Source organism: Macaca nemestrina, chromosome 10 (genome assembly GCF_043159975.1).
Source record: "Macaca nemestrina isolate mMacNem1 chromosome 10, mMacNem.hap1, whole genome shotgun sequence".
Lineage (NCBI taxonomy): Eukaryota > Metazoa > Chordata > Mammalia > Primates > Cercopithecidae > Macaca > Macaca nemestrina.
This window is the reverse complement of record NC_092134.1, coordinates 2054268-2076051: the sequence shown is the minus strand read 5'-3', so window position 1 is coordinate 2076051 and position 21784 is coordinate 2054268. Positions and strand designations below refer to the sequence as shown.

General features: G+C 47.1%; 1 protein-coding gene across 7 annotated transcripts in view; it reads left to right on the top strand.

The window, feature by feature from the left end:
* The window catches only part of LOC105490534 (adhesion G protein-coupled receptor D1), a 188416-nt gene that overhangs the window by 11490 nt on the left and 155142 nt on the right, over positions 1-21784 (top strand). For 6 of the 7 annotated variants that reach the window (XR_011608646.1, XR_011608645.1, XR_011608648.1 and 3 more), the window contains 4 exons: positions 2439-2522; positions 5317-5412; positions 7809-7931; positions 17859-18038. Coding sequence is in view for 3 of the 7 variants with exons in the window: in XM_011756281.3 (XP_011754583.2) it covers positions 2439-2522; positions 5317-5412; positions 7809-7931; positions 17859-18038 (483 nt within the window). In the remaining 4 variants the exon portion in view is untranslated. The remainder of the gene's footprint in view (positions 1-2438; positions 2523-5316; positions 5413-7808; positions 7932-17858; positions 18039-21784) is intronic. The other variant, XM_011756279.3, reaches the window with a different exon arrangement.

The window sequence follows — 21784 nt, the reverse complement described above, 5'->3', positions numbered from 1 at the left end:
TGGTTCCAATGCCTTTGTTGAATAATATTTCTCCTCTAATTTAAAAGACCAGCTTTGGGGCCAGGCGCGTTGGCTCACACCCATAATCCCAGCATTTTGGGAGGCCGAGGCAGGTGGATCACCTGAGGTCAGGAGTTCGAGACCAGCCTGGCCAACATGGTGAAACCCTGTCTCTGCTAAAAATACAAAAATTAGCCGGGCATGGTGGTGGGCACCTGTAATCCCAGCTACTCGGGAGGCTGAGGCAGGAGAATCACTTGAACCTGGGAGGCAGAGGTTGCAGTGAGCCGAGATCACGCCACGGCATTGTGGCCTGGGCGACAGCAGTGAAACTCCTCCTCAAAAAATAAATAAGTAAATAAAAAATAAAGGACCACCATTATCACAGACTAAATTTCCGTAGGTGCGTAGGCGTCTTTGCGGATTTTTCTCCCACTGAACTGTGTATCCGTGAGTCGCAATGAGCCATCTTCATGGCTGTAGTTTTATGCTGTAGTTTTATGTGTGTGTCCTTGTGAGTGTGAATCTTCTCTCTTTATCCTCTTCTGTTTCTTCTCCAGATTTTCTTGCTTATTTTTTATATAAACTCCATAATCATATATCTCCCCCACAGAAATTCCCTCAGCATTTTCACAACAGATTTCCTAATACGCATAGATTAAAGGATAGTTGATGACATTGAGTCGGCTTTTCCAGTGGGTTGAATCCTTCATGCATTCAAGGGTTCTTTCATATCCCTCAGAATTGTTATTTTTTGCTTTCTTCATGAAAATCTTGTACAATTCTTATTCTTGTGTTCATAAATATTTTCGTTTTGTTGGCTACACTTATGAGAACTTTTCTTCTTTTTTTGTAGCATTATTGTTGGAATACAGAAAGGCAATTGACATTTGTATATTAAATTTGTACAAGCCTCCTTGCTAAATTCTTTTATTGTTTGTAATAGTGTTTCGCTTACGAAATTCTTTTCTTATTTGTAATAGTTTTCCACTTTGGTTATCAGGCATACATCATTTGAAAATAATGATCTTATTATCCCCTCTTTAAAAAGTTTTTTTTTTTTGAGACAGAGTCTTGCTCTGTCGCCCAGGCTGGAGTGCAGTGGCGCGATCTCGGCTCACTGCAAGCTCCACCTCCTGGGTTCACGCCATTCTCCTGCCTTAGCCTCCCAAGTAGCTGGGACTACAGGCACCCGCCACCATGCCGGCTAATTTTTTGCATTTTTAGTAGAGACGGGGGTTTCACCGTGTTAGCCAGGATGGTCTTGATCTCCTGACCTTGTGATTTGCCCGCCTCGGCCTCCCAAAGTGCTGGGATTACAGGCATGAGCCACTGCGCCCAACTTTTTTTTTTTTTTTTAAACAAGGAATAACATAAATATTATTAGTTGGTACTTTTCTATGATCTAGCAGTCATCTGGGGCAGCTGATTATTGTTGAGTCATCTAAACCATTATTCCCATTTCTGGGAATGCATCCCGGAGACTAATCCCAGAGAAGACTAAAATTGTTTGCATAAAGCCACTCATATCAGTGCCACCTGTACGAGTAAGGATGGAAGCTATTGATTGTCCATTAGTAGAAGAATGGTGACACCTGTTATGGGGCAGCCACTCAAGAGAATGTGACCCAAAGTCAAATTATGAGGGCTAGATAGAAACCAAGAAATAATTCATAGAGCATTCAAAGAGAAGACCAGAATAGAAAATAACATACCTGCATAAAGTTATGTTTACTCCAAGTACAAGGATCATGAAGGAAATTTCGAACTGAGTAATGCTGAGTCTGGAGGAAGCATAGAGGGAAAATGGAATGACCGGGACTAAATTGAGAAAGGCTTACTCTGTGAGTATTGTGTCTACAACGAGCTGGCGGTGTGATTTTGTGCAAGACTTTCAGTTCTTGTCTTTTCGAATAGGTTAAGAATTCAATTCTCTTACAGATTATTGTTAGCATGAAATGAGGAAGTGTTTGTTGAGGACCTCAGTGCCTGGCAGACCATTCATGTTAGTTTTCTCCTCTTTTAAAATGGTTTTACCCTTATTTTTTTCTATAGTGTGATTGCATTAGATATTAACTCTAAAACAATAATAAATAACAGAAGGATATGGAACATTCTTATCTGTTCCTGACATGAATGGGCAAGCTTCTAGTGTGTCACAAGTAAGCACAGTGGCTTCTGTTTTCATGCAACAAGAGGCATCTATTCCTATTTACCCTGTTTTGTCCAGTTAAGGAACTATTTACCAGCTTCTAATTTAAGAGTTTCTTTTTCTAACGAAGAGTGTGTATTGAATGTTATTACATACGCTTTCAGTATCTCCCATAGCCACGGTGATCCTCTTACTCTTCCCCCATAATGCGTATGCTAAGCGGTTCTTACCCTTTAGTTCTTTCCTCCCTAATGATGATTTAAAACGTTTATTCTTTTTCCCCAAGGATTTCAGGTCTTGGCGTCTGCTTCCCATTACTGGCCACTGGAGAATGTGGATGGGATCCATGAACTTCAGGATACAACTGGAGGTACAGACACGGGTGCTGAGAGCAGCTGTGGGCCCGGGAAACCCAGGGCCACTGGGGAACATGGGTGCTGAGAGTGGCTGTGGGCATGGGAAACTCAGGGCCATCAGGAGATGCAGGTGCTGAGAGCGGCTGGCCTGGGAAACCCAAGGCCATTGGGAGACATGGGTGCTGACAGCGGCTGTGGGTCTGGGAAACCCAGGACCATCAGGAGATGCAGGTGCTGAGAGTGGCTGGCTTGGGAAACCCAGGGCCATTGGGAGACATGGGTGCTGAGAGCGACTGTGGGCCTGGGAAACCCAGGGCCATCAGGAGATGCAGGTGCTGAGAGCGGCTGGCCTGGGAAACCCAGGGCCATTGGGAGACATGGGTGCTGAGAGCGACTGTGGGCCTGGGAAACCCAGGGCCATCAGGAGATGCAGGTGCTGAGAGCGGCTGGCCTGGGAAACCCAGGGCCACTGAGGGACATGGGTGCTGAGAGCGGCTGTGGGCCCGGGAATCCCAGGGCCATCAGGAGAACAGATGTGGACAGAATCTGCTTTCAAGCCAGGGTGATAGAGATGAACAAATACTTGTGTAACTTCCCATAATAATTATTTCAAAGCTTTTTATTTTTTGTAGAGATGGGGTCTTGCTATGTTGCCAGATTGGTCTCAAGCTCCTGGCTTCAGCAATCCTCTGGCCTTGGCCTCCCAAAGTGCTGGAATTAGAGGTGTGAGCCACTGTGCCAGGCCGCAAAGTATTTTACTAGAATTTTTATAGAGAGAGCTATTACATATTGAATGGCAGAATTCCTGATTCAAAATATGATTAAAATGTGCATTTTCCCCAACAACCTTGAAACAGAAGCTGGCCTGAGGATGCCTCTATATGCAAGTCCAGGTGTCTATTTTCTAGGTTGAATGGACTGGCGTCATCTGCACGCTGGCCACAGCAGGGGCCTATCTGAAGCAGATGTCAAAGGCCAACAAAGACCAACTCACGTGTTTGAAGGGCCTATGCTTCATTCAGCAAATGCATCCCCATCTACCAATCAGCTTCTCCACACATCAGCTCCATTGGAAAAGATTGAGCATCACCTAAGACGTTTCCAATGAGACCCAATTCCAAATAGTCTGTATTTGAGTTAATTCAGACATTTGTTGGTAAGAGAAACCTCATACCTTCCTGGGTATTTTTTTTTTCTCTTTCTAATAAGGACTTTTTAAAAACTGTAAGCTTTGTATGACTTAGGACGGTTTTCCCTTTCATTTTTATTTACTGATTGCCCTTGATCATGTCAGATGGCTGATGTGTGCGGCGAGGGTTTGCCGTACAGCAATCCTAGCATGTGCTTTGGTCGTCCCTGTTCTGGTTCCGTGGGAGGCATTTTATTTTTAAAACCATGTATTGCCGGTGACTGTGCTTTCCACACTGGCACACTAGCATTTTCCTTACTCCTATGATTTAATGTGTTGCTGGACATTACTGCTGAAGCTTCTGAAATGCTTCCTTAAAATTTGCACACTGAGAACCATCAGTGCTGCCTCTGTTGCTGGTGTTCTCAGAGTGAGGTGCAGTTGAGCACGCACTCCGTGAAGGGCACCTGCGTGGGTGCCACACGCTGCCTGCCCAGCATCGCTCTCATCCGCCTGCCTATAGGGCGGCAATATGGTCACATTTGGAAACCACCCTAGAGCCAGATGTCTTTTCCAAACGGTTGGCCTGGCAGGGCAGAGAAAGCCCCTGTGTAAGTTTGTTTCATGACCGGTTCGGGTTCAAACAAACCACGTTCCCTTGTTGGCCTCTAGTTTTCTTTTTCGAAGGCCTTTATTTTAAAGCCGTGGAAGGGGGGTCATTTCATCAAGAGGAGCTGTCTTCTTGAAACAGTTCACTGTTCCAGGACCCAGCAATGAAAATGCCAGGAGTTTTTTCAAACAAGAGCTTGAATAACTATCAGTGTCTTGCTCTCCTCACCCCTATACCTGAACTCACTGTGGTGGCTTAAAGCAGTAACTCTTGGTGCTTTGAAACCTTTACCTATGAAAAATTCTTCTCTTAAGGTGATACAATTACAGATACAGTTACACACTGTGGCTGCATTTTGTTCCCTGAATGTATCGACTTCCAGTAAAGCTCTAATAGATCCGTGTTTGTCCTGGAGCACTGCAATGTGGAAGGTTTCTCTGCACTTCCCTGCTGGATGCATTCTCTAGGTTGTAATGCGATGCTGGCATATTTCAATTTGATTACAGGCTTCTTAAGGGAAAAAAGAAAAGAGTTGACCCCATCAGCACATTTAGCTGCTGGGGACAGGCGAATGGCTTTGGCAAGCCTTTGGAGGATGTGCAGCTTTGTCGTTTGTTGCCGAATTCTCCGTCGTTTTGTCCATTTGTCATCATTCACGCAGTTGTTTCCATGTAGAGTGTGTGTCTCATCAGTTCTTGTGACATCATAACCATTCATCCTTTTGTTGAGCCTGTGTTATAAGTGGCCAAGTTCAATTTCATATCTCTCAACTAAGTATCCGCATAGGGGTTGAAGCTGGAAAATTAGAACTATCACACGTGGCCAAATTCAGCAGCCATCACGCCCTGGCGTGTGAGCTGAGTGGGGTCATTGGAGTGGCCGAGCTGCTGACCAAAGTTAACAAGGGTGGTGGAGGCTGGGAGATGTGCGGTCCAAAGAGAAAGTCCAGGTGCTCTTGGATGAAAGAATCATCCTCCTGCTGCCTGCTGCAGGTTGAGAGATATGTTGGTCCCATTTGTCTTTTGTCTCACTCACTCGCTGTGCTTTTTCTTTTTGTTGTTTCACCCAGCGTCCCGAACCCACAAGCTCACTGTGCTTCCTTCCCGTAATGCTACCTTTGTGTATTCCAATGACTCTGCCTACTCAAATCTCTCTGCAACCGTAGGTGAGCATTTACGTACTTTTGTTCTTCGTTCTGTCAAGTTTGGATCTACGATGAATTCTGAGGCCAATTCTGTTTGGTAGTATCTGAATTCACTATGTCCTGGCTAGCAAGTGAGCAAATGTCCCAGTCAAGAGAGCAGATCCAAGGTGTTAAAAAATAACCACTAGGGTTAAGTCTAAAGGAAGATTGCAATACATTAGAACAGGGGTCCCCAGTCCCTGTTACCAATCCGTAACACTGGCACCAATCTGTAGCCTGTTAGGAACTGGGCTGCACAGCAGGAGGTGAGTGGTGGGTGAGTGAGTGAAGCTCCATCTGTATTTACAGCTGCTCCTCATCGCTTGCGTTACTGCTCGAGCTCCACCTCCTGTCAGATCAGCGGCAGCATTAGATTCTCTTGGGAGCACAAACCCCACTGTGAACTGCACATGCGAGGGATCTAGGCTGCACGCTGCTTATGAGAATCTAATGCCTGATGATCTGTCACTGTCTCCCATCACCCCCCGAGGGGGCTGTCAAGTTGCAGGAAAATAAGCTCAGGGCTTCCCCTGATTCTACATGATAGTGAGTTGTGTAATTATTTCATTACATATTACAGTATAATAATAATAGAAATCAAGTGCACAATAAATGTCATGCACTTGAATCATCCCCAAACCATCCTCTCCAACCCGTCCATGGAAAAATGGTCTTCCGTGAAACCGGTCCCTGGTGCCAAAAATGCTGGGGACCACTGCACTAGAAGGTATATACATTCTTTCAGGTTCCCAGGATCTTCTAAGCCAGCTGCTTGTTTTCAGAACAAAACAGACACAAGATGAGACCTTTTCTAAACATAGAGTTTGTTTGGATTTTTCAATGAATTGTCTTCTTTGGGGGAGGAAAGCAGGCCATTTTAACGGAAAATTAAAGTTAATTAAAAAAATACCTCATCAAACATTTGATTTCTTGTAAACATTAAAATCAGCCTTTCGTCCGTAGCTGGACTTTAAAAAAATCGTCAGAAGCTGTTTGTGAAACATATACCCACGAGAATCATGGTTAAATTATTTTCTTATTTGATAACCTCCAGAGCCTACATGGCTCAACATGAAGCTCAAAGCAAAAGGGGTAATAGCAACTGAGGTATTTATTAGATCAGCATAGTAGCTAGTTCTGACCCTGTCGATCTTACCCTGTGATCCTTTTCAACACAGAAACTGTCTGCTCTTTCAACTGTAAGGTGATTGGCTTCCAAAATTAATGTTGCCAGTCAAGGGGTTTATACAGCCTGGCTCAATTATGCAACCACTAGTGATCCATTTAACCTTGCAATACATAGGTCTCCATCAGCAAAAATGAGATAAAATTTAAAAATGAGTTTAAAAACAGTAAGGAAAAACACTGAGGTCCCTTGAATTGGTTATCCATGTGACAGTGTAGCTGGAAAGCCTGAGCTGGGGTTGGGGTCAGGTCCGCAGACCCTGTTAGCTCTCCCGTGTGTCTTCAGCTGGGCTGACGGCTGCCAGGGGCTCAGACATTCTCCCCAGCCCATGTGGTAGCAAAGATCTGTGAGCGACTGTGACCCCAGTTAACAATAAATGCCTACTCCTGATTTTTATAGTCTTCACTTATCTATTCTGTAAACCGTTTACCCCACACCCTCACCATCAGATCCCCTGGCCATGGGAACGGGACACAACAGGATGATTGGACGGGGCAGTGCCCCTCGGGATTTGTGGCCAGCTGGGCTTGTCACCTGCAGGTTCTCCTGGGACTATGCAAAATGTTACTTGGGGTTTTCCTCCTAGTGCCTGAAAATGGGTTCTGCTAAAATCCCAAATCTACCTGTCCAGGTTCAGGGGATTTCAATTAAAACTCAAAAGGAGAAGGAGTTCAGCTGTAGTTCCAGGTTCACACTTGCACTGAAATGTTCCACTTGGAATGCTCAGCATGAGGACGGGAGTGGGGAGGACTCGAAAAGCAGGTAGGCACAGCCAAACTCCAGGACAGGAGGCTGTCGCCACGCCACGCTTGGTAACCCATCTGTTGGCAAATACCACAATTATCACATCATCATACGATATGATATGCAATATGAAATCTATATGCAAATATGAAATCTATATTTGTACATAATACCTGCATATTATGTACAAATATATTAATATTATTTAATGTTAAATTTTTACCTGACACATACACGTAACTTATTTACAATTTAATTACTAATAATTAAATATTACTGATGCTATGAATATTCATATTATAGAATAATATATGTTATAAATATATAATTAGAAAGATTAATAATACCGCATACTTACACAGAAGTTATTTGTAGGTCTGACACACATCTTCAGACTTTTAATCTCGGAAGGTTATTAACATATAATGTTGTCATTTTTTTTCCTTAGATATTGTGGAAGGGAAGGTCAACAAAGGCATTTACCTGAAAGAGGAAAAGGGAGTCACGCTTCTCTATTACGGCAGGTACAACAGCTCCTGCATTAGCAAGCCAGAGCAGTGTGGCCCTGAAGGTGAGTAGCTGATCCCTGCGGCATCTTTGTCATGCATTTCATTATCAGGGAGCACCTGCTCCTCTGGCAACTGGCAGATGTGAACCTGAGGTTCTCATCAATTGCAGAATGCGTGAGAATGTCAACGACGGATTGGAGGGCAGCGGAGGGAGGAATACAGGCAAGGAGGTGACTAAGCAGAGACTTGTCCTGGTGGCTGGAAGTTATAACATCCTCTTACAGCGATGTGAGATCAAAATACTTAATCTTGTAAAGGAGGGGAAAAAAAACCTTCCTAAAAAACAGATACAGCAATGTCACAGTGGGGATTGGACAGGGTCGCGGCGTTTCTGGGAAGGAAATTGATGGCGTGGCACCTGCAGTGTGATTTCTGGCTCTGGGATGTTGACAGCGAGCGGGCAGGGCATACCCTCGAACACTCGTGCCTGGTTTTGGTTCTTTTACATTCATGGAGAGGGGCTGGGCCGTGGCTCGACCTGTCCTGGCAGGCAGTCACAGGCCTGTGGCTAACGTCGTGCCGTGGACAGAGCAGAGATGCAAAAGAAACACCGGGAATCGACTTGCTTTCGTTTGCTTTTACTGTGTGAAGTGTAACCTGCTCTCTCGTATCTAGGCTTCAGGCAATGCACGTCTGGACCACATTGCAAATTTTCTGGGAAATTGTTCTCTGCCATCCAAACCAGCTTGTAGCCTTCAAGTTCCTTTCTCCTAGGCAAAAAGAAAATTATGATTTCTAGGGAGGAACAAAGCTGACTGCAGGCCTTGTACGAAGCTCTGAGGCATTTAGGACATCAGATGGCCTTCTGTGATGAGTTCATTGTACATGATTGTAGGACAATACGGACTATGTTCCAGTAAAAATAAACAACAGCTTAGCAAGGCAAAAACATGTGGGAGGACACATCTTGGGCTTTGTGGAAACCAGAATTTTGAGCAATGATTATGAGGCCCAAAACCACGGTCAGGTTTACAAACTCATAGTTTGAGCTGTTCCTGAGTTCAAACAGCTCCATAAACATCCCAGGCTTATTTGTTTTTACAAAGTGAAAAACAACCATGGGCTCGGCGTGGGCTCAGTGGCGGGGCGAGGAGGACAGGAGAGTAATGTGTGCTCCTTCCTTTCGTTGGATTTGGGAAGCGCGGGCATCTCTGCGGTGGCTTTTTCTGGGTTTCTAGGGAACAGCTTCTCTTGGGAGTAGAGGCATCCTGAAAGCTCCAGCAGCCCCACTGGAATCAATCTCATTTGAGGACAAGGATGGTGCAGGCGCCAGGGGTCCCAAGGCCTGGGACTAACACAGATCACGAACCCAAGACAGGAGACTGTGATGGGACCAGCGGGAAATCAAAGCTACTGGACAAGTTTTGTCTGCACGCCGAGGTCACTCGTGAGAGCCCTCTGAGCTGATTCTGGCGTGTGGCTGTATTCGGTTGGACGGGCATCGGGTTAAAATTTTAAAATTAGCTGTCAACATTGAAAAATAGGAAATTTTCACAGATTTCCAGTTTTTCTGGAGAAATCTCTCCTGACTTCTCTGGCTGGCTGGAGCTAAGTCGTGGTGGCCCCGGGCTTCTGTCTCCAGTTCCCCTCAGCCCCCACCAGACTTCTCGACTCTTCCAATAATCTTCAGGTTGAACAGAGCCTGTCCGCAGCGTGAGCTCTGGGGCCAAAAGGCGTGGGTTCCACTCTCGGTTCCGACCTGTTCGTGGGGGTCTTGGGCAACCGCTGCTTCCCTCTGAAAAGCCTGATCTGTAAAGTGAGTGAATGAAAGGACCTTCCCATGGAGTTGCTGTGAAGACTGGAGTAACTATTACAGCGTATTCCGGGCACACGGTTGGTCCAGTGTCGAGGGGTCGTTTGGATTTATCATTCGTGTGTTAATGTTTCCAAACTTCCCCTTCTGCACAGAGTATCTTTTCTAAGAACCCCACTTTGCCTGCTTGGAGGGTGACTTCTGACAGAGGGCCGTTGTGGTTGAGCTGATCATAATAGTTGCATACCCTTGTTTTGAGCCCCGACTCTGCAGCACCACTCCTTGTTCTAATCCCAAACATGTATTCACTCATTTCATGCCCCCAACATGAGACACACAAGAACCTGGGGGGAAGAAAGAGCCATGAACTCGGGCTTCATGTCCCACTGTTGACAATTTCTTGTGTGTCGTGGTTAAGCGGAACTTTTAAGATCTTTTTCACGTGGCCACTTTCTTTAGCGCATGGCAAGATATAAAACAAAGCCTGGGGTGCGGTGCCTCACACCTGTGATCCCAGTGCCTTGGGAGTCAGAGGCAGGATGACTGCATGAGCCCAGAAGTTCGAGACCAGCCTGGGCAACACAGTGAGATCTCGTCTCTCATTTAAAGAAAAAGAAAAGGAAGGAAACAAAGTCAGGAAACCTTCAATCAACGCTAGCTGGGTGAGAGGCTGCTCTTGTGAGGCCTGATGCAGATCAGGTGGGGCATTTCTCATCGTGCCCCCGCTGGGTCTTGAGTTCAGCTTCATAAGGTGACCGGGCCATGAGCCTGCACCAGGGCCGTGGCATGCCTTTCCAGCTCTCCTCTGCCATATCCTTGGCTCAGGTGGATTCTCCTGGGGCCCTGATGAGCTTGTACTTCTGTGTGCGGGAGAAAAAGCCATGAACGGGGAAGACCTGCCCAGCATTTTCCAAATTAAAGTCCCTGTAGCAGGAGGTAGAGAAGGCCTTCTCAGGGGGCACTTGGAGCAACTAAAACAAAAATTAATGGTTTTGTTTTTATTTTAATATAATGGGTGCATCAGAAACTAATTTTCATATATATTATTTAAGAGGAAATTTCAGTAAGCACCGAGCTTTAAAAATGGGTAGATTTAAAGGAAAACATTCCCTAATAATCATAATTCAGGTGGTATTCAGATCTGATAAAAATTGTGAATGACTAGAACGTGGGAAGCATTGATTTAGCTTTTTCAGATGTGTTGAGTGAGTCCTCCACACTTACTGGTGTGGGCACAAGCTTATAACCTGTTATTCTTATAACAAAAAACAACATTTAAATAGAGAAATGCTCTCCAGTCCCTGCCTAACAGGCCCACTGCTTTTATATTTCTTATTTCCAAATCCTGATGTGGTCTCTGTTCATATTTTCAGCTGATTTTTTTAACAAATAATGTTTTAGGGGACAGGGTTGATGCTGAGAAACATGACTGTCCCCCGAGGGCACCCATGGAAGGCAGAGGTCCCTGCCACGGCCCTGCTCCGGATCCCCGCTCCGGGCCCTCCCTCCATCCCTGCTTCTGCCGGAGCCTCTCTGCTGCGTGTCTGACTGCCTTCATTTTAGGAGCTACTGTGGGTCCTGCCTTTTGGCAAATGGTGCCTTCTGGGGACATTTTCTTAAGGTCACTTGCTGCGAATGGGGGAAGCTTTGGAGGACATTGGAGAGAAAAAGGCTGTTTGGATCTCTGCCCATTCTTGAACGTTAAGGTTAGAAAACACAGTCTGTTCCTTCAATACTCAGGATTCTCTCTTTCAACTCCCCTGACCAGTGAGCACACAGGTGGGGCAACTGAAAAGAGGAAGAGACACTTGCTGGAATGTCCTAGCACCTTCTTTCACCTACCTGGAGACCTTGACGGCTCAGCTCGAGTGTAACCCTTACAGGGATGAGCTGTGGTCCGGGTGAGGTCCTCTGTCTCATGCCCTCATTGCTCCCCAACATTTCTTCCCAGAACTTGCACCACTGATGATGGCCTGTCACTGCCGTCTCCCTTACTTGGTCTTCAGCTCAGTGAGGACGAGGACTGAGTCTGTCTTGGCCACTGATGAGTTCTCAGTGCCTGGCACACCATAGATACTGCACATTGGACGCATCTCCATCCAGGCTTTGCTGTACCTTCACATGAATACTGAGCAAGGGCCATTCACAACTCCTAGAGAAGTCATTTCTCCAACATCGAACCCACAGTCAATACTGACTACACTCAAGCACGTTGCTAGGAGGTGGATCTCATGTGATGTTTCTGACCATAATAAAGTTAAATGAAAGGAAACTGATTGCATAAAATTCAAAAAAGGTCATTTTCCATCTCCAGCATCAAGGTGCAAATTGTTAGGTAATTCTTCCTTGCTGACTCTCATTTCTACCTCTGATTTATTGCTATGTCAGTTAAGAGAATGTTATTTGATGTAACAAGTAAAAGCACGGACAACAGGAGAAAAAGAAGCCCATTCCATTGTTGGACTCCTCTGACTTTTAGTGTGTTATTTCTGATATTGGGCTAAATTCTGTCTTGAGTAACTTCTGCCCATTGCTTCTAGTTCCAGCTCTACTGTGAATGGCTTTGGCAGCTCCTGGGAAAGGCGGCCTCCCTGATTAGCCCCTCAGCTTTGCCTTCCTCCTTCTGTGAATATTTCCTTCGCTTTTTCCTCACATGTATTAAGAACTTCCTCTGCTTATAAACCCCAGGGAGGCCACTCAGGTCCCGAAGCAGCAGCTGGAGCAACTCCGCATGGCCACTTCCATCTTCTCAGCTTCGAGTTGGCTTTTTCCCCCTTTGCATTTGTTTCCTAAATTTAAAAAGCTGTCGACAATATGCTAAAATACTTGCAGGTGGAGTTTTAGGCTAGAAATTTCCGGAGGGGCCTGGAGGACACGGGCCTGGCAGGGATCCAGCTACTCTCTTCCTCAGATGATCCGGGGTCAGGGGACTCGGAGGCCTGTGGAGCAGGCGATCCTGAGAGAAGCATTCGTTCAGCACGCTCCTTGAACAGATGGGGAAACTGAGGCCCAGAGAGGATGCAAGATGAGCCTGAGCTGCACGATGCTGTGGTGCAGTGCATCTCCAAGTACAGCTCATAGGCCCTGGGTGGCAGCAATTGCAGGTTCCCAGGCCCCCACCAGGATGTGCTGATTCCAAGTCTCAGAGGACAAGGCCCGGGAATCTGCATTTTTAGCCAGTGTCTCCAGGTGATTCTCGCAACTCACGTGATACCACATCCCGGAACTGGCCGCGGCTGACTATACGTGCTTCGTTTGGTGGGTGCTGTGTTGATCTCCTGTTTTTATAGTGAGACTGTCTAGATTGTGTCCAGCCAGGTGGGTGGATCCAAATGCCCTAGCCCACCAGGTTTCCAGAAAGGGAATTTCTCCTGGTGCTTTCAGTGTTTTTCTTTTAAAATTAACATTCAACTCTGGCAGGACTCAGTGGCTCACACCTGTAATCCCAGCACTTTGGGAGGCCAAGGCAGGAGGATTGCTTGAACCCAGGAGTTTCAGACCAGCCTGGGCAACATAGGAAGACCCCGTCTCTACGGAAAAAAAAAAAAAAAAAATTAGCAGGTGCCGTGGTGTGCACCTGTCGTCCTAGCTACTCAGGAGGCTGAGGCAGGAGGATCACTTGGGCCCAGGAGGTCAAGCCTGCAGTGAGCCATGATTGCACCACTGCACTCCAGCCTGGACCACGGGGCAAGACGCTGTCTCAAAAAAAGTCAACCTTTATATATGGGAAAATTTCATTTAAAAATTTACTTCTCTCAAAATATCAGAACTGCTCTCCTGCACCCCACTGGCAGCAGCCGGTCAGGGGTAAGGAGTGACCGCCCATTAAGGCAGGGCTAGCATTTTCCAGACGTCCTCAGCCTGCAGGACTCTCTGCTGTCCCTCGCTGTGGCTGAAGGCAGTGGCCATTCCCCAGGATGGCCTGCGTGTGGCTTTGTTAGAGGAGCAGAGCCAGGGGAAAGGGAAGAATTTCTTATTCCCGTGAGGAAAGTGGGTGCCCTACAGCCCCAGGCATTTCAGAAAGCGATTAGAGTGGGGCTTTGGGGTGGGGGTGAGGAGTGAGAATGTTAAAGGCTCCATGTGCAAACAAGTGTCTCCTCCTGGTCACACAGGTACAGGGCCCACGAGGCAGCCGGGAAACAGGCTCTGAGTCTTGCGTGGAAGCGTGTGGGACGCGCAGCCTCGTGGCTCTCGAGGAAACGCGGTGGGCCACAGGCTGGTCGGGTTGCCGGGATGGCCATGAGACCCCGTCCCTGCCTGGCTCCGGCTCCGTTCTCACCGCTGCTTTCCTGGTGTGGGAGCAGCAGCCGCTCAGAAGCTCCAAGTTCTGGTTTTGTCAGCTGAGTCTGCGCATGCCTGGGCCGGTCCTGGTGATTCCGATTGGCCCAGCCCGAGTCAGCCTTCGGGTGTGTGGTCTGCGGTGACTGGGCGGTTCGGACGCCAGGCGGGCCCACACGCCGTAGAACCTCGTGCCCTCCTGGCCCGCTGTTTCTTTGGCGTGTGTTGAATCATGCTCTTGCACGGTGCTGAGTCTGTGGCCCTGGGAAGAGCAGCTCCATGCATGGTCTCCAAGGGAAGGGCGGTAGCCGCAGCACAGCGATTACAAACGCAGACTCCAGATCCAGGCTGCCTGGGTTCAAATCCTGACTCGTCACAGACCAGCTGTGTGGCCTTGGGCAAGTTACCTCACCTCTCTGTGCTTCAGTTTTCTCCCCTATGAACTGGGGACAGTAAAGATACCTAATTTACAGGTTGTTGGGAGGATTTAGCCTCAGCCCATTATAAGTTCTCCTTACCTGCTAGAAATCATCCTTTGTTTTATGCAGTGGTCTTTACATATGAAGGGAATTAACTTCTCATCTGTTAGATCTATGACAAATATTTTTTTCCCTAGATGATTGTCTGTCTTTGAGTTTGTTATGGTGATTTTTTTTGCCTTGCAGAATATTATATTTATGCACTCAAATTTATTAGTCTTTTCTTATGACTTCTAGATTTTAATTTTTCCTTTTTCTGTCTTGTCGAGAAAGATCTTTCCTCATTTTATTTTTTGGATGTTTTAGGATTCAGTGCTTATAACAAGAAAAAGTTATTACATTAGTTTGTCAATATTGTGCTTGTTTCTTTTTCCTTCAGATTTTTCCTTGTTTGTATTGATGGCCCAACTCCATGAGGCAAAGTTCCTTAAAAGGCTAATATGGAAGGCACGTTGTGAATTTTTTATGACTCTATGAAGACGTGAATTGATACTTAAATATAAGCTGTTGCTCAGGTAGAAGTCATTGTTTTGTGGGTTGAGTGAACGAAATGAAAAGCTTGGTTACCGGCACCGTGGATGGCCTTCAATCTACCCTTTCCTAACACCACATGGAATTTTAAAATTTTTATTTCTCTTCCTGAACAGAAAGACATTTGGCCAAGCAGGCTCATTTTGAATTGAGTGAAAGGAGTTTTAAAATGCAGCAAAGTTTTTGGAAAAAATTAACTTCCATGAATCCTACTGGGAATTTGTTTCATAACAACAATTTCACAACGCACTGTGCTGACTTCCTTGTGAAACGGGTTGTTTCTGAGTGCGGAGGGAAGTGGTGGGAGGCTCAGGGGTTTGTCTTGGCCTCTGTGCCCCTCAGAGCACGAGGCAGGTGTTGCAGAGAGCCTGCTCATGAGGTAGGTGCGGGTGGCACCGGCCAGGTCCGGGGACACCCGCGTCAGCCGCCCCAGGCCTCTGTGCAGCCTCCACAGTCACACTGTTCCGCGGTGACCACGTTACTGGGCACTGGTGAGGGCTTCTTCCTTTCCAGGAGCCTGAGGACAGACACTGCAGGGCTTGGAGTTGGGCACTGCAGCCTCTCAGAGGTCCAGAAAGGTCCAGGCCCCTTCCAATTTTTTGGATGTTCTTCTTCTCTTAAAAAAATAAAATGGAGAAATTCCATACCAGGGTTTTAAAATGTATGCTGTGTTTTTCATGAATCCTGCGAGGGCTTTGAACTCACAAAGGTATAGTTGTCTTGATATATTGTCACAAGACATTTGAAGGACTTCTAACAGATGTGTTAATTCATAAGGCATCACAGAAAGGACGGTGGGCAATGAGACACCACCTTATACATGAATGACAAATGTCTTCTTTGAATTCAGTGACTCTCTAAGACTGTGTCCATAACCTTATGTGAAGGTAAGGCCTAAAGTCTAAATTTGGCACCACTTGTAGAAATAAAGCCTAGGGCAAATACCCTTCTGCCTCTCTCCCCGGCCCACCGTCCCATCATGGGCCTCTTTGGACTAGTTCTGGGCACGTGTTCTCTCTCAGCACCACTGAACCCTCTCACCCACGTGCCTGGGCTGGGCTTGGCGGGGGTGAGACAGCTGGATGTATTTCCAGCTGTCACAGAGTCCAGGCAGGCAGCTAGTGTCACACACACAGACACACACACACACAGACACACACACACAGACACACACACACACACACACACAGGAGTTTACACACAAAGAAAGGTCAGGTGGGCAGATGCTGCTGGAGGCAAAGAAGTGGAAAAGAGAAAACCAGAGCTCCAAAATGCAGTGCTAGGGAGGCCCAAGCTCCACGGAGCCTCCAGCGAGGCCCTGCCCCAACTGCCCCTTCAGCAGAGAGCCCGGCCCCCAGACCAGTGGGCGTGAGTGCAGGACAGCGGTCGGGGTTGGGGCGGCACGCTCAGGAGCTGGGCTTTTGCAGTTCCTCTTTTTTTTTGAGACAGAGTCTCGCTCTGTCGCCCAGGCTGGAGTGCAGCGGCGCGGTCTCAGCTCACTGCAACTTCTGCCTCCCCAGTTCAAACAATTCTCCTGCCTCAGCTCCCGAGTAGCTGGGACTACAGGTGCCTGCCACCACACCCGGCCAATTTTTGTGTTTTTAGTAGAGAGGGCATTTCACTATGTTGGCCAGGTTGGTCTCAAACTTCTGACCTCAGGTGATCCACTTGCCTTGGCCTCCCAAAGTGCTGGGATTACAGGCGTGAGCCACTGTGCCCGGCCTGCAGTTCCTCTTGTGGTGAAAAGATGGAGAAATCCTACATCAGGATCATAAAAATTGCACTGTTTTTCCATGTTTACATTGATCACAGTAGGTCTTTGGACCCACAAAGGTACAATATCTCATTGTCATAGTATACCGTAATATACTGCCACAGCACATTTGAGGGATGTTCTATCTGATTCTGGTGGCGGAGGCAGCATGAACTGATGGGTCAGTTCATTCATGCTAACATGCGTCACTCAGACTATTTGGTCCACATGGAATCCCTCCTTCCCCGCCGCATGGGCCTGGGGTCAGGACTTCCACAAATGTGCAGACTGGGGTCTTGAAAAAGGTTTCAGCTGCTGACCTCTCTGTGTTCAACTGGGAAATGAACAATTGCGGATATCAACAACCTTAAAAGTGTACTTCCCTTTGGCAAGAAATCCCCTCTTGGGAATGTATCCTAAAGGCATATAATCTGAGATATGCAAAAAAATTTGCTTCAAGTTCTGTTTGAAAATTTCTTCAAAATGTGGAACAAAACCTTAAGATCCAGTGACAGGGGACTGTTGTTTAAAAAAAGACTGTGGTGCTTGTTTAGAATGCACCGCTGTGCAGACATAAAAATGACAACGTGAAAGTGTATTTATGGACGTTGGAGGAAGTTCACGGTGGAGTAAATTTTATAGAAATGTTGTTTATAAACCAGTGTGCCTGAGATGGTTCATGTCTTTGTAAAATCTATTTATAGAAAAGGCTTAGGAAGGAGCCACCCTAACCACGTTGCTGGAGGAATAGGAGAGAAACCTGGAGGGTGTAGGTCTTCACATTTGCACGCTCCCAGTGGGGACTGCAGCGATCGTCCTCCGTCACTGGTGACCTTGAGTGAACTAGCCTCAGTTCCTGCATCTGTATAATGGGGATGAAGCAGGATTTTTGTACTTTTTAAAAGGCGAGAGTTCATTTCAAACTCCTAGAAAAGTGCTGGCGCTATGTGAGCCCTTAATAAACATGTGCAAATATTACTGTCTGGATTTTCTGAACTGAACACACACTGCCTTTAGAATGGGGACAACACACTTTTCGAATGAAAAATAGAAAGCAAAGAGAACCACGTGCTTCTGAGAAGTCGAGTCCCCTGCTCTCTGGGAATAACTGATTTTGTGACTTTCCTCTCCTCAGGGGTCACATTTTCTTTCTTCTGGAAGACACAAGGAGAACAGTCTAGACCAATCCCTTCTGCGTATGGGGGACAGGTCATCTCCAATGGGTTCAAAGTCTGCTCCAGCGACGGCAGAGGCTCCGTGGAGCTGTACACGCGGGACAATTCCATGACATGGGAGGCCTCCTTTAGCCCCCCAGGTGAGTGACAGCGTCGGCCCCAGGAGGCTCTGCCTGGAGGTGACGTGGGAGGCCTCCTTCAGCCCCCAGGTGAGTGACAGCGTCGGCCCCGGGAGGCTGTGCCTGGAGGAGTGGAGTCCTCTCTCAGAATGGGATGCTGAGGAGCCCAGCACAGCCCAAGGAACCCAGGGATGCTGCTGCCTCCTGGCACCTGAGCTCCTTTCCTTTAAGGTTGCTGGGGAGGTGCACGGGGAGAGGCAAGGATGTGCCCTTGGTAAGTCGCCTTTGGGTGGTGCAGAGCCCGGACTCCGTCTGCCCATGCGCTGTGACTGCTGTGGGTTACCTGACCACACTGAGCTTCAGTGACGACACCTGTGACGTGCAGATGATATTAACTGTAATTACCTCACGGTTTTCAGGAAATTAAGCTGCAGATGCGGTGTGCAAACTGCAAGCAGTGGTTACATTTCTCCTTCTTTTCCTTCTCATTTTCCCTCTTCCTCCTCATCCTCCTCCTTTTTCTCTCATATTCTTTGTCTCTTCCTCTTTCTCTTCCTCCCCCTCCTCTTCTTCCTTCTTCTTAGTGGTATAGACTCGAAATTGTTTAAAGCATGACGAGAAGAAGCTTTTGGAGAGAGAGGCTGAAGATCCAGGGAGCAGAGGAAGGGGCTGGGGGAGAGGGCGTGAAGCGCTGGGCTGTGTGTGGTCTTGGAGGAGGGAGGGGCCCTGGATGTGTGGGAAGAGGACAGGGGTCCCTGCACATTGGCTGAGTTTGCAGGTGGGTGTTGAGACACGGACATGGGGTAGGAAGCCACAGAGGCTGACGAAGGTCTGAAGTGGAAGCTGGAGAAGGGGAACAGGTGGCCAGGGATGCAGAAGGACTCAGGGTGGCATGGAGTGGGGGCCTAGTCAGGACTGGAGCCCAACAAGGGAAGGGCAGAGGTGAAGGGGGAAGCACAAAAGCCTAGGATGGTCTCCTGGCAGGAAACATCTTTGATGTATTTAAGGGAAATCCATTTTCTGGCTCATTCTTAAGGGAGGCTGCATGGCCCAGTTATTAAAAAGCGTGAACTCTGGAGCCAAACAGGCTGGATCAAATCCCGCCTCTGGATGTTGGTAGTTGTGTGAACCTGGGCACCTTCCCTAACTACCCTATGCCTCAGTTTCCTTATTCATAATATGACAGTAATAGCAGTATCACATCATAGGGTGGCTGTGAGAACTAAGTGGGCTGCATAAAGCCTGGAACGATGACACAGTGGGCCCAGTAGGTGTTTGCCTTTTTCTGTGGATGCTCGGTGTGCTCTGACCAGCTTGTACCTCCACCTCTGTAAGGAGGGGCGATTCAGCAGACACCTGCTTCGAATTTGCCCTCTGTGATCCCTAAGGTCAGAAATAATCTCTGCCTCCCTACCCTGACACAGAACCATCTGAACCTTGTCCGTGACCCTCCTGTTCCACTTGCTATCAGAGTCCGATTGCAAGCATCTTATCTCTGTGCTCCTTGGGGCTGGTGGAACATGGTTTCAGGCACCCAGTAGGTTCTCTGACCTTGAACGTGCTTTGAGGTAAAGCCTGCTCAACTCTGGTCGCTTTTCCACCCAGGGAAAGGGTGAGAATTAGAAACGCTTCTGGCTGGCAATATGCTCTCTTTTGTGCATTGGAGGCGTTTGTTATTCTTGCTTTAATAATAATACTTTGGACCAACCTAGGATCCAAGCATGCTCCAGAGACTCAAAATTATCAGAAAGTTGCACAATCTTGAGCAAGAAGCCCTGATGTCACTCTGGGTGATCTGAGATGCATGGCTGGCTGGAGGCGATGCGTGTCCTTCAAAAGCACCGTGCTGTTCCTTCCAGCAGCAAACTCAGGAGGACGGCTTACCACACACGCTGGCAGAACGAAGGGGACCCTTTGTGGGGGAAGTGACAGTCAAAGTCTGATGAACATTCTTGTTGATGAGCATGGTTCTTGTGCCAGAGACAAGAGTAACACAAAAGTTGGCTGATGGAGGTTCCTGAATGAGCAGGGAGGTTGGTCTTTCCCCCAACTCACTCCCATGTTGGTTAACATTATACGCCCTCGCTTAGAGCAGAGGCTGATGCCGATGGCCTGTGGGCTGAGTTGGGTCCTCAGATGCGTTTTATGGTCCTATATTGTGATTGCCTAGGCCATGTTTGTCAGAAAAAGATTTGGAATGATTTACGATCATTAGTAATGATTTTATTTTAAAATTAAGATTTTCCAATTTCTCTTGGAAATAAAAAGACTGGCAAGGCAGGCTGTTCATCTCTCAGGTTACTGGTCGGGGAGGTGAGTGGGGGCCACCTCCCTGTGATGGGGCAGCCACCCTTCCATGCACCGCAGTCAGCACAGAAGCCGCGTCCTCAGGAAAAGTCTGTTGCTGTGCTTACCCGCCCTCGGCCTCTGCAGACTGGCTTTGTGGGCGCCACAGAATGCCTATATTGCTGTTAGATTTTAATAGACTTTGTTTTTTAGAACAGTTTTAGATTCACAGAAAAATTGAGTGCAGAGTTCAGAGAATTTGGTACTCCACCTCCACACATGCACGCTTCCCCACCATGGACATTCCCCACCAGAGTGATCCATTTGTTACATTTGATGAACCTACAGTGACACATCATTGTCACCCAAGGTCCATAGTTCACATTAGCTCTTGGTGTTGTACATTCTATGAGTTGGTGAGGTAGATCTTTTGCCCGTTTTAAAACTTGGATTTTCTCTTTCTTTCTTTCTTTCTCCTTCCTTCCTTCCTTCCTTCCTTCCTTCCTTCCTTCCTTCCTTCCTTCCTTCCTTCCTTCCTTCCTTCCTTTCTTCTTTCCTATCCCTTCCCTTCCTCTCCCCTCCCCCTCCCCTCGCCTCCCTTACCTCCTTCCCTCCCCTCCGCTCCCCCTCCCTCCCTTCCTTCTTTCCTTCCTTCCTTCCTTTCTTCCTTCCTCCCTCCCTTTCTTCCTCCCTTCCTCCCTTTTTTCCCTCCCTCCCTTCCTTCTCTTTCCCTTCCTCCCTTCTTTTCCTCCCTTTCTCCCTCCCTTCTTTCCTTTCTGTCCTCCCTTCCTTCCTTCATTCCTTCTTTCCTTCGTTCCTTCTTGCCTTACATCCTCCCTTGCTCCCTTCCTTCCTTCTTTCTTTTCTCTCTCTCTCTCTCTCTTTATCTCTTTCTTTCTTTTTCTTTCTGAAAAAGAAAGAAAAGGCTGGAGCACAGTGGTGCAATCATAGCTTACTGCAGTGTTTAACTCCTGGGCTCAGGTGATCCTCTCACCTCCGTTGCCCAAGTAGCTGGGATTACGAGCATGTGCCACCATGTCTCACTAGTTTTTTTTATTTTTTTATTTTTTGTACAGTTAAGGTCTTACTTGGTTGCCCAGGCTGGTCTCAAACTCCTGGCTTCAAGCGACCTTCCCATCTCAGCCTCCCGAATTGTGGATTGTTTGTTTTCTTACTGTTGAATTTTAAGAGTTTTTGGGTATATTTTGGATAATAGTCCTTTATCATGTCTTTTGCAAATATTTTCTCCCCATCTGTGGCTTGTCTTTGATGGTGTCTTTCACAGAGCAGACATTTCTCGTTGTAAGGAAGTCCAGCTTGTCAATTATTTCTTTCATGAATTGTGCCTTTGGTGTTGGATCTAATAAACCATCACTAAACCCAAGGTCATCTAGATGTTTTTCCTATGTTATCTTCTAGGGGTTTTATAGTTTTGCATTTTATTTTAGACCTATAGTCCATTTTGAACTAATTTTTATGAC